Here is a 12,352-nt window from a genome sequence, read left to right as displayed (position 1 = left end):
GAATTATTTATAATAAGGAAAAGTGAAATAAATACTAGCACGTCTGTGTGATGAAAAATTATATAAACGGTAAAATGATCTTAAGAACTGATTTTACTGACATGAGAATGTGCTTATGATATAATGTTAAGTTTCAAACTGTAAGATACCGAATTATACATATATCTCACCTATGTAAAAGATTACATACTTTAATGATATACATCAAATTGTTAACAGAGGCCAACCCCCTGTGGTAGCTTATGGGTGATTTATGTTTCATTTTTAATGCTTATTTATGTTTTCCCCCAATAAGTAAGAACTGCCTTGAAAAAATTTTAATGCTATTTTAATGCAATAACATACAAAGGAACAGCTTTTTCTAAGGATTTCTTTAAAATATTATGGCCATTGTCATAGTAGTCAAAAGACATTGTTCAATGAATCAAACTCAGTTGAAATATTTGCCTCCAAAAGATACAATTCCAAATGGAAAAACCAGGATCAGGACTAAACTTGCTTACAACTTTAAACCTCTTGTCTGATCTGTCTAAACTTAGAAACTTTACAAAAATACCAAGAGATCAAACAAACCATAACTTTCTCTTGTTGCTACTCATGTTATTTTAACAGCTGCTAAGAAAAACACAGCTTTTCCTTTCCCAACGCTAAATGATTTGCTTTTATGCAGATTTGTCTATCTGGAGCTGCCAGCTGCTGCCAAGACCCCTTGCACCAGTTTCCGCTGGTGGCAGCCTGTGTTCTCAGGGGAGGACTATGACCAGTGGGCAGTTGATGACATCATCATTCTGTCCGAGAAGCAAAAACAAATCATCCCAGTTGTCAACCCAACTTTACCCCAGGTACTTCTCATTATGTCTGAACTCCAAGAAGACATAGAATGGTAAAAGAGGATGGGATCAAATAACTACTCACTCCCCCAAGGATTTGGTGCTTGACACTTGAACATGTAATTTAGTTTTCTGTGTTTGCACTTAACTTTTTTACCTCTCTATGCTACTAGTTCATAGATTATTTAGATGTTAAAAAGACAAAACAAAACAAAAAACAAGACTAGAAAGTTTGGCCAAGTCATTAAATATGATTATTAGTGTGTTTATGAAATGATACACAGTGGCAAAATATATCCAGTTGTTAAATAATCAGGAGAAAAAGTTCATGGCAGTTTAAAAAAAAAAAGTTAGAGAGTCTGCTGTATTTTCCTAGAAATACAAATAGTACATGGCCCTGCATGCCATGAACTGAAAATTCCTTTCTTGTTTTCAAAGCTACCAAATTGCCTTTCTGTGTTGTTTGTGTTGTTGTTCCTATTAGAACTTTTATGAGAAGCCGGCTTTTGATTACCCTATGAATCAAATGAGTGTGTGGTTGATGTTGGCTAACGAAGGAATGGTTAAAAATGAAACTTTCTGCTCTGCCACGCCATCAGCCATGGTGTTTGGAAAATCAGATGGGGATCGATTTGCAGTAACTCGAGATTTGACGCTGAAGCCTGGATATGTGCTGCAGTTTAAGGTATTTATGCACAAACTTCTTGCAGGTTAAGGAGCAACCATCTTCCAGATTTATAAATGAAATTCACAAAGAACACAAAATATTCATATTCTAGTAAAGTAGGGACTCATCTGAACAAAGTTGCCAACAATCTTAGAATGGCAAAGCTTCTTAGCTCTACCCATAAGGAAAACAGCTTGTCAGTTTTTAATGAGCCCCAGGAGTTGTGGCTATGTCATTGTATTTCTTTAAGGGCTCATGGAACTCTACCAGAATTAAAAAGAAAGATGACTTTGAGGATTTCAATCTGATTATGACTTAATAAATCCCATGCTTCTGAATGGTAATGGATAAGTTCTCCTTTTCAGCTTACTAGTGCTTTTTGGACTCAAGAGTAATTTTATGTTTTTACTATGGGGTTCTCAAACAATTTCTCTTCCTTTGATTGAGTAAATTTTTACTTTAATTTTCATTGTTCTCTTAAAAGCTGCTTGTTTTCTGTGCTGTGATAACGTGTCAATATGTATAACAAGTATTTACTTTGACAAGCGCTTTTTTCAGAACCCTAATCAAAATTTCATTGTGTTTATAATAAAATCCCATTGGTGAATTCTGGGGTCGAAAGTAATGCAGTTTCAATGAGCCAGCACAACTACATGGTCCTTACATAATAGCAGGATGCAGATGCTAAATAAGTTACAAATGGAATTATTAAAGAGATCAGATGTTTATAGGAAGCTCTTCAAATATAATTTCCAGAGGTCTATAAACATGTCAGTCATAAATAAGATGATTAGTGAAATGTTGTCCTTCTCTGTTTAGATTTTGATGCTAAATTGCCATGGAAAGAACACTATTAACAGTATATGACTCTATATTAATTTGTTGGTACTGCCTAAAATGGGAACAAAATAAAAGCAATAACAAATACATTGCCAGAATAATATGCTCTTTCTCATCTTGCACGTTTTCTAATTAATTAGTCACAAAATCATGATAGTGTAAGTGTTGAACTCTGCAAGGTGGTATTCTGAAGTTTGGAAATCTAAATAGAGAAAACATTATTAAATGTTTCAAGTACTTAAACAACCAGCAACAATGCATAATGCCTAAGAAAAGTCTCAATTCTCGAATCACACCAGCAGAAAACTGTTGATTTGTGGCTATCAGTTGATACTAGGTATGTAATATGAGTGATTTGGGGATTGATAATTAATGTATATTTGCGATCTGTAATAAGAACTTGGTGTTATTTTTACAAAAGGCACGGTGCTGTTAAAGTTTTTGTGACTGCCTGCCATGTGTCAACACTAAGCTCTAGGAATATAGAGATGAGAAATATAGCCCAAGCCCTTAAGGAGCTCAGAAACTAGCAAGTGAGCCAGAAAAATGAACAGGTGCGATACAGTCGCTGGAGTGCTGTGGTAGAGAGAGGCTCTGATACTATAGGAGTACCTGACATAGTTCCTGGCATATGACAGGTGCTCCAAAATTATCTGTTAGTTGAATAAATGGATGGATGGATGGATAGATGGATGGATGAGTTGAAATTGGAAATTTCTGGAAATACAGAGACTTAGCCAGCTGAAAAGTGGAGGGGATGGGGGGATTCTAGTTAGAAGGAACAGAATGTGCAAATATGTGAAAATACATGAAAGTGCAAGTGAGAATGGAAATGTCAGAAATTTAAGGAGTTTGGAGTATTTGCCACAGAAATAAGAGATAAGATTTGTCCTAATGGGTTTTCTATGATACTCTAAGTCACTTGGATATTAACCCAAAAGCGATGAGTCATGGAAGATGTTTAATCCATTGAATGTAAAAATCAGCCTGTGTTTTAGAAAGATCTTTCTGTTGACTTAACAGGAGGGGAAACTGGAATCAACGTACATTCATTCATTTATTCAGCAAATATTTGTAAAGCATCTACTATGTTCCGGGCTCAGTTCTAGGCTATGAGAATAACTAGGAATAGAGAGTTTGACTAGGGTGGTGGATGATAATTACAATTTTGTAAAAGGTTGTCAAGTTAGCCTCACTAATAAAATAACTTTTAATCTGAGACCTGTGAAAAATGAAGGGGGGAGTCATGCAGCACTCTGGGAAAGAACACTCCAGGCACAGAGAACAAAAAGGACAAAAGCCTTGAAGTAGGAGTGTGCTTGGAAGAGTTCAAGAAACCAGAAGGATGCCACTGTGACTAGAGCAAAGTGAGGAAGGGGAGACAGGTAGAAAAAAATGAGGTCAGACTTTGACTTCTGCTCTAAATAAAATGGCTAGCAGAAGAGTGACATACACTGACTCAGGCGTTTAAAGAATCACTCCGGTGACTGTGTTGTGAGTACACTGGCAGAGTCAAGGGCAGAGATAGAAAGACTGGCTGGGCAACTATTGTGGTGATCCCAAGAATAGATGATGGGAACTTGGACCTGTGGGATAGCACAGGAGGCAGAGAGAAGTACTCAGATTGCTGGGCATGTGTTGAGTGAAATGAGGATGCTAGAGCAGTCATCCAAGTAAGAAATGAGGAGGCCCGATTAAGGCCTAGCCTGGGATTATAAGAGAAATGGATGGGTCTGAAAGATGTTAAAGGTGTGTAGTCTACAGGTTTGGGTGACCTATTGGGTGATAGAATGGATGCTAGAATGACTCCCACATTTCTGGCTCCAGTCACTGAAATTGCAAATATAGATTTAGGGATGCCTGTGGATTGCTGAAGGGCACATGCACAGGAAGTAGTTATGTACATGGTGCAGAGAACCTGAGAGAGGCCATATCTGGGAGTCATAGGGATTCAGAAGGAATCTGAAATTATGATTGTGAATGAGATGAGGAAGCACGTATGGAGTAAAAAGATAAGAAAGCCAAGAACTGCATTCTAGAAGACATCAACAGTTAAGAGGCAGGTCAATTTAAAAAAAAAAAATCACAAAGATGTCACAGAACTGAAAGTTCCATTGACATGCTTACTTTAGAAACAGTGGCAGTGATAATAAGTCTAAGACAGAAAGCTAACTCTGTGTGCCCAGTGTGAATGGCCTCACCACATGCCAACCGAAGGCTGTGCTTACTAACCGGTAATATAATAAAAGGGTTTGTGTTACAAAAGGTAATCATGCATCTGAGAGGGTCAAGTCTTTATTTTCTTGACGTTTAACTACGTAAACTTGGAGAAATGAATCACAATAAAATTGCCATTAGCCACATTTTTCAGTCCTTCTGAGAGACACTTTCTAGCTCTGAGCATGGAATTAAGGAAAATATGGAGTCTTCCTTTTTTTGAAAGACTGGCTGAAGCTACCTGATAGTCACAAAGATGAGCTGGTTGGCCCTTGAACTCTGACCCAATGTTATTTGCCTATGGGCCTACCTTTCCCTCGTCCTTTATTTTTTGGTCATGATTATGTTCTTTTGAGTTCTTCAGTTTTTTTCTATAAAATTTGACTATTCTTAGTTATAAAGTCTTATACAATAAAATTCTATGGTGGCACCAACGAACAAATGAAATAAGATATGAATAGATCATTTATATGAGATAGCATGTAATTAAATACCAGGAAAAGAGTTTGACATTTACAATTATCAAAAAATATAAACTAGGGGCTTCCCTGGTGGCGCAGTGGTTGAGAGTCTGCCTGCCAATGCAGGGGACACGGGTTCATGCCCTGGTCCGGGAAGATCCCACATGCCACGGAGCGGCTAGGCCCGTGAGCCATGGCCGCTGAGCCTGCGCGTCCAGAGCCTGTGCTCCGCAACGGGAGAGGCCACAACAGTGAGAGGCCCGTGTACCGCAAAAAAAAAATAAATAAATAAAATAAAATAAAATAAAATAATATATATATAAACTAAAACAGTAATACAATCATTTATATATTTATTAATTTAGAAAGAAACTGTCTAAAATTATAATAATATTGAGTGCTGTGTAAAACTGATTCATTTGAACCCAAGTGATTAAAAATGAACACATATAAATAGGAAATTCAAAGTGTTTCTGCATTTTGATTCAGTAATACTACTTCTAGGTATTGATATTCTTCTTTATAAAGTTTAGAAGAGAAAACAGAAGAATAAAAATGGTTGTGCTAGGGCATTGGGATTTAAGTTGCATGTTTTTACAATTTTTTTTGAATATTGTTAATCCTGTGATGACAATCATCTACACAAGTACACAGAAGAGTAATAGTTTTATTTCTGGATTATGTTGCTCATTTGATGCTGTGACAAGAATTTAGCTCTTTCATCTAAGTTGAGAATGATTTCTTACTGAGCTTTTGTAAGAAACCAGAGTAAAAATGCTTGTTCCACTGAAAGCAGAGGACAGCTTCAGTAACCTTCATGTTCTGAAGAGGACAGCTCTTTATCATCTGCTTCCCTCTGTTTATACCCTCTGTCTGGGAAAGCAAAAAAAAGTTTCTTGGCTTCTTATCTTTTGTCCAAGACTTCAGTCACATCTGTGCTTCTCTCTTCCCTTCTATAATCTCAAGAAATCCACAAAATGGGCAACTGGTCCCGCTTTCTATTGAAAATCACCTATTGCTTGCCTACACAGAAATTTCCAGAACCTTTGAAAGGGTCTTGGTTGGAATTGAGCTTCCCGTGTCTTATCATTGTAAATTTAGTGCAAACTCAGTAGAAAGAGCCCTGATGGCTGTAGCACCTAATTTGTTAAATGATGACTTGAAACCAAAACCGTGTATAATTCTGTCTTTCCTTTTAACAGCTAAACATTGGGTGTGCCAATCAATTCAGCAGCACTGCCCCAGTACTTCTTCAGTACTCTCACGATGCTGGGATGTCCTGGTTTCTGGTGAAAGAAGGCTGTTACCCAGCTTCTGCAGGCAAAGGATGTGAAGGAAACTCCAGAGAACTGAGTGAGCCCACCCTGTATCACACAGGGGACTTTGAAGAATGGACGAGAATCACCATTGTTATTCCAAGGTCTCTTGCATCCAGGTAAAGTGACCATTCTTATTATGTGCCATAGTTGCCACTTGTGAGGAGCATATATTTATCTCAGTATCCTCATCTCATTTACCTCAATAACCTAAGAGAATTCATAAACTCTAGCTGTAAGGACTCTTGAGGAAATGACGCTCATACTTGTGAAAAAGTTCACTCACTCACTCCTCCATTCATTCATTCAACAAATATTTATTGAGCCACCTACCTGTGCCAAGTTCTGTTCTGGACACTGCATTACAGCCCTGAACAAAAGATGTTTAAAAGCTAAGGGAGTTATAAGGCATTATCGTATCAGACTTTCACTATATAGAGATTTTTGATAATGTAATGCCTCCTTAAATAGACAATTTGAGATATCTTACAATTTAAAAGATCCCTTTAAATGACCATTGAGATAAATAATTAAAACAATAGAGAAAAAGATTTAAAATCAATTGACAGAAGAATGAGATAAATGGATCAAGAACTTGAAGCAAATTAGTTTCAGTAATAGGGCAACAAATTTAACTCTTAGCTTCCTGGCAGCTAAGACATAGTGTGGGAGGTCAGGTGATAGGGTCATTTGATTCTCATTTTGGGGTAAAAAGAAAGAAAATACATATATTCTGTTAAAAAATAAAAATTACTTTTTTCTACACTCAGTATTCTAGAATACCTTTATAGTACGTATATGTATCTTTGTGTCAGGTAGAGTAGGTAACATGAAAATCAGTGTTTTAACTCTATAATTTTTCAAAACATGAAGCATTCTTCAAGTAGACACTTCTTAATTGAATCCTAGAACATAACATTCAATTGTGACTCAGTCAAAGCATTTCTGTGCAGAGCTGAGATGGTATAATAAGACTACTGACACTGCTGGTGATGTAAATTAATATATGGTTGAGATACTCATTAGTGCCATTCATCCATATTTCCAGCTTACTTCCTTCCTGGAATATGGTAGGGTTATACTTTCCCCACACCCTTTAAAGTTTGGCATTGCCAGGACTTCCTTGGTGGCACAGTGGTTAAGAATCTGCCTGCCAGTGCAGGGGACACGGGTTTGAGCCCTGGTCTGGGAAGATCCCACATGCCATGGAGCAGCTAAGCCCACAGTCCACAACTACTGAGCCTGCGTGCCGCACCTACTGAAGCCTGTGTGCCTAGAGCCCGTACTCTACAACAAGGGAAGCCACCGCGATGAGAAGCCCGTGCATCGCAACGAAGAGTAGCCCCCGCTCGCCGCAACCAGAGAAAAAGCCCACGCACAGCAACGAGGACCCAACGCAGCCAAAAATAAACAAATAAATAGATAAATAAATGAATAAATTTATATAAAAAAATAAAATTTGGCATTGCCTAATGAAATGTGAGTGGAAATTAAACATATGCCTTTAAGAGTTCATGTGCATTTTGCTATCTTCTCTGCTTCATGAAAGCCTCTTTTGAGATGAAGCTTACATCAGTCTGGGTCCTTGAGTGTCTACAGTCAACAGACTTTCTTACAACCTATACTGGACATTATAGCATAAGCAAGAAATAAACTTTTATTGGGTTAAGCCGCTGAGATTAGGGGCTGCATGTTACCCTGGCAACCTATCTCATCCTGACTGATACAGTGATAAAAGCTAGAAAATCTATAGGAGTGGCTTACTTCTAATGTTTGTAGAGACCATTCTGTCTATAATCTTTCACCTAATTGATCACCAAATTTGCATCTAGCTGGATATGCTTCTTGTGTTCATCTGCCTCCCTCAATACTTAGATGTGCATACCTCCAAAAATTACACCATAGACTTTGGTACACAGACTTCCCAAATGGGTAAGAAACTTGTATGGTCAGGATGTATAAGTTTGTGTGGTAATCTACTAAACTTTGGAACATAATGTTTAAATGCCAGCTGTTCCAAGAAAAGGTTTATCAGTCAGTGGATCCAAGTCAACATATAAGTAATTTTTTTGTCTTTACATGCCAGTGTACTTTGTTATGTATCAAAGAGGGACTCAAATGATTTGATGTGTATGTGGCAGAGTTGATGAGTTGACCTTCTTTAGTGAAATTTAATAATTTGACTTGCATTCTGCTTTAGTTAGGATACAGGCCCAGCTACTATAACAGAGAAACAAATACAAATGCTTAACAAGACTTAAACAAGTTAGAAATCCATTCTTTCTTGCATAATGGTCCACAGGTGAGGACTTCAGAGTTTACAGGGTGTCTCTGCCATTCTGAACACGCAACTTCTATCTCTGGATCCAAGGCAGCTATTCCAGACCATGTCATCTCTTAACCAGTGGAAGGCAAAAAGATCAGGAATGCATAGATGCATTACTTTTTAAAAATCATCTTTATTCCTTTTTTATATTCCTCAGTAGAGCCTAGGATAATATTTGTACAGTTACCTATGGCTATGCAACATCCCTCTCCAAAACTTAGTGGCTTAAGACAACAGTGGTTTATTATTTCTCATGGTTTTATGGAATTGGCTGGGTATTTCTTCTGCTGGTCTCTCCTAAGGTTTATAATGTAGCTGCATTCAATTGGTAGGTTGATTAGTGTCTGGGATTAGTAGGACTTTTCTCTCTATAGTGGTCCTCATCCCAGTATCCATCCCAGTATTCATAACAGTTTCCACAGTTAGGTGGTTCCAAGAGAAGAAAAGTAGAAGCTGCAGGACCCTGTCTTCTTTGCCACATCCTAGTGGTCAAAGCAAGTCACAAGGCCAGTCCAGATTCAGAGGGTGAGAAAACAGACTCCCCTTTTTGATAAGAAGTGCAAGGAAGTCTTGTAGAAGAAGATTTAGTATGATCCATTGTGGGGCATTATTGTAACAACCTACCATAGTTTGTCCTAGCCCTAATGACTCACATGTCTCCCCCAGGCAGATGTACTCACTTTCCTCCCAAAACCCCCAAACACTCATCTCATCACAGCATCAGGTACTAAGTCACTGATTTCATGATTTCTATCAAGTCGGAGTTCCCTGGATATGGCTCCTCTTGACCCATTGACCTATGACCTAAAGAAACAAGTTATCCACCCCACCCATTACCCAACATACAACAGTGAGACAATGACAAGATAAACACAACAGACACCCCAACTCAAAAAAAGAGAAGAGAATGGGAAGCACATAGCAACCACTGGCTCATAGGAATTCTGAAAGCTAGCAAGATTGTTGTTACTAGGGTTCCCTCCTCCACGAGCAATGTCCAGGATAAGAAAGTTTTCTTGACTGAGATAATTCTGCTCCCTACGAGTGGCTCCCTAATCTGTTGTTCTTCTCAGCTGTTGGTTCTACCCTCTAGGCTTCATCCTCTGAGACATCTGTCCATAAGAACATATCTGTGTTTGCAGCTACATAGCCCTTTCATCCTGCTTTCTGCCCATTTCAAGCTAGGCATGTAACAGTACAGCCCTTGTAATTCTCTCCTCCACCACTGCCTGCCTCTTCCCCATGCTTTTCTGAAACTGTGGCCCAACCACATCTCTTCCAAATAGACAAGTGCAGCATGCCATGAAGCTGGAGTGCATCTTTGCTGCAATGACTAGGGTACCAGGATGCTGGAAGACATCACTGTGACATCACTAGCCAATAGAATCAGGAGTCAAGGAGCACACCTCTGGTGCAATACCCCAAAGCCAGATAATACAGAGTTGAATCTGAAACTGCAGTTTGTTTGACGCTGAGTGGAAACACCCACATCTGAGAAATAAAAAAAGGTTGTCCTTAACATCACAAAGTGAGCCAAAATCTTGAGGCTCCCAATTTATCAATATTTTCTTGGACCTCCGCTTTTGGGAGAAGAAATCTTGTTCATTAGGATCTGGCTTCGTGGCTCATTTGAATACCGTCCAGCTTGCTGGTGGATGGCATTTGTGATGGAGAGCTCTCTGCTACAGAACAATAAATATGTTTCTACTTCAACCCAAGTAAATGAGCTGTTGTTGTTTCTTCTGCAATATGTTAAACTCAGATATCTCCAAATGCAGTGTGGGAAAGCTGAGAATTCTAAGTGTGAAAATTGTTAAAGTTTGGACCTATTTTGCCACAAGGCAACATGCTTGTAATAGTTACTAGAACATTGCTCTTTGACGAATACTTCGAAGCTGATTTTCTCAAAGGAGCAGCTTGTGCTCAGGTTAAGTCTCTTGGTTCTTGCCTACAGAGGAGAGACACTGGTGGTGGTAAATATGTGCTGGTACATGCCTCCTGACTGTCTCCCCAACCACACAGCATGCCCCTGAGCCTGCTCTAGGTTCCCTGCGCAGAATGCAAGAAGTCGATGTCTCTGGAAAGGGCTAGAAACCCCGTTGCTTACTATGCTGCAGAATGTCTCCTCCACCACCACCTATCACAGGACAAGCAGGTGCACATGCACCTTCCTGGTTTGAGAGGCAGATGCAACACCCCTCTGAAGTGTGGTGGTGGAAGGGGGAGGGGTAGAAACTGGTTCTCCGGGTCACTCAGGCATCCTTTGAACAAAGGTGGCAGTTGGGGAAGAGAACAAAGAGAAAGAGAGTCTTACCTTTTATTTCTTCCTTATCTAGAACACGCAGGGCAAAGGGGAAGTTTTGTTCAACGATATGAATAGTCGCATTGTACTGTGGTTTATTTCTAGTTAAATTACATAAGATTAAATTCTGTCTTTTCCTCAATCATCACGTCCTATAACACCTTCCCAGAGCTTCCTGACTGTCAGGTCAAAGACCTCTAAGACTCATGCTCTCCTGGCTCTATGTCCTTCTTTTTTTTTTTTTTTTTTGCGGTGCGCGGGCCTCTCACTGTTGTGGCCTCTCCCGTTGCGGAGCACAGGCTCCGGACGCACAGGCTTAGTGGCCATGGCTCATGGGCCCAGCCGCTCCACGGCATGCGGGATCTTCCCGGACTGGGGCACGAACCCGTGTCCCCTGCATCGGCAGGCAGACTCTCAATCACTGTGCCACCAGGGAAGCCCTCTATGCCCTTCTTAATGGTGATAGTTATCAGAGTTGCACGTTTACATTTCTTTGTGCAGGGGTTTGATTAAATGTGTCTTCTCATTCGACCGTGGGCATCGTAAAGGTAGGAACCATGCAGGAATTCTGCTCCCCATCATGTGCCCAGCCCTGGCACCACCTGGCATGTTATAGGCACTTGTAAATGGTGGTTGAATGAAGAATAAGGACCCGCAACAGGTGATTAGCTAATTGAAGACACCTCCCTTTCTAAAATATGTTTTCCAAAATAAATTCAGTGCTGCTCAGCAAGAAATCATTGTTCTGCATTCTGCTGTGTCTCCTTGAAAAGATATGAATAGCACATGTACACATGTGCACACTCATTAATAATATTAATCATTTTAAAGCTACATCTCCTCTATTAAAAAAAAAAGATTAACTATGTGGAATCTAGACATGCTATTAGTTAACTTTGGCCTACTTATTTCTTCCCTTCCTCCGATGGTCTATGATTATGTTTTTCTGTAAATTCCTTACTAGTTCTTCCTCTTCTTCAAGCAGCCCTAAGGTTGCTAAATTACTTGTGCTCATTTCCAAGGTTGTGCTCCTAAGAGAACAGAAAAGCAGTAAGCATCAGGAACCAGGCATAACTTGGAGAAATGGAGATAAAGCAACGCTTGCTTATGTCATGAGCAGTGAAATCTTTGTTGCTTTGATTTGTACCTTCCAACTAGAAGCCAACTAACAAAAATTAAAAGAAGGAAAAAAGGTGCCATCTCTTGCCCTTTCACTCTGAAATATGGGCTTCCAGCTAGGACTCTCAGCTGGCAGCCCAGCTGGTTGCTAATTCAACATGTCCTGGACACCCTATTCATCAAATGATTAGTCATTTTGCTTTTTTTAAAATTTATTTAAATATGGATGCCTTAATACTGAGCTCCTGAAGTCTTTTGCCTTCTCAAGTGTCTA

General features: G+C 39.3%; 1 protein-coding gene across 1 annotated transcript in view; it reads left to right on the top strand.

Moving 5' to 3' along the window:
* RELN (reelin) overlaps positions 1–12,352 on the top strand; it is a gene marked incomplete at both ends in the record, with an annotated part of 529,938 nt that overhangs the window by 422,974 nt on the left and 94,612 nt on the right. The window contains 3 exons of the mRNA XM_079711605.1: positions 671–842; positions 1,315–1,515; positions 6,218–6,450. Coding sequence (XP_079567731.1) covers positions 671–842; positions 1,315–1,515; positions 6,218–6,450 — 606 coding nt within the window. The remainder of the gene's footprint in view (positions 1–670; positions 843–1,314; positions 1,516–6,217; positions 6,451–12,352) is intronic.

Source organism: Hyperoodon ampullatus (genome assembly GCF_949752795.1).
Source record: "Hyperoodon ampullatus genome assembly, chromosome: 9".
Lineage (NCBI taxonomy): Eukaryota > Metazoa > Chordata > Mammalia > Artiodactyla > Ziphiidae > Hyperoodon > Hyperoodon ampullatus.
The sequence above is the reverse complement of the archived record's forward strand: the minus strand, read 5'-3'. Positions and strand labels throughout refer to the sequence as shown.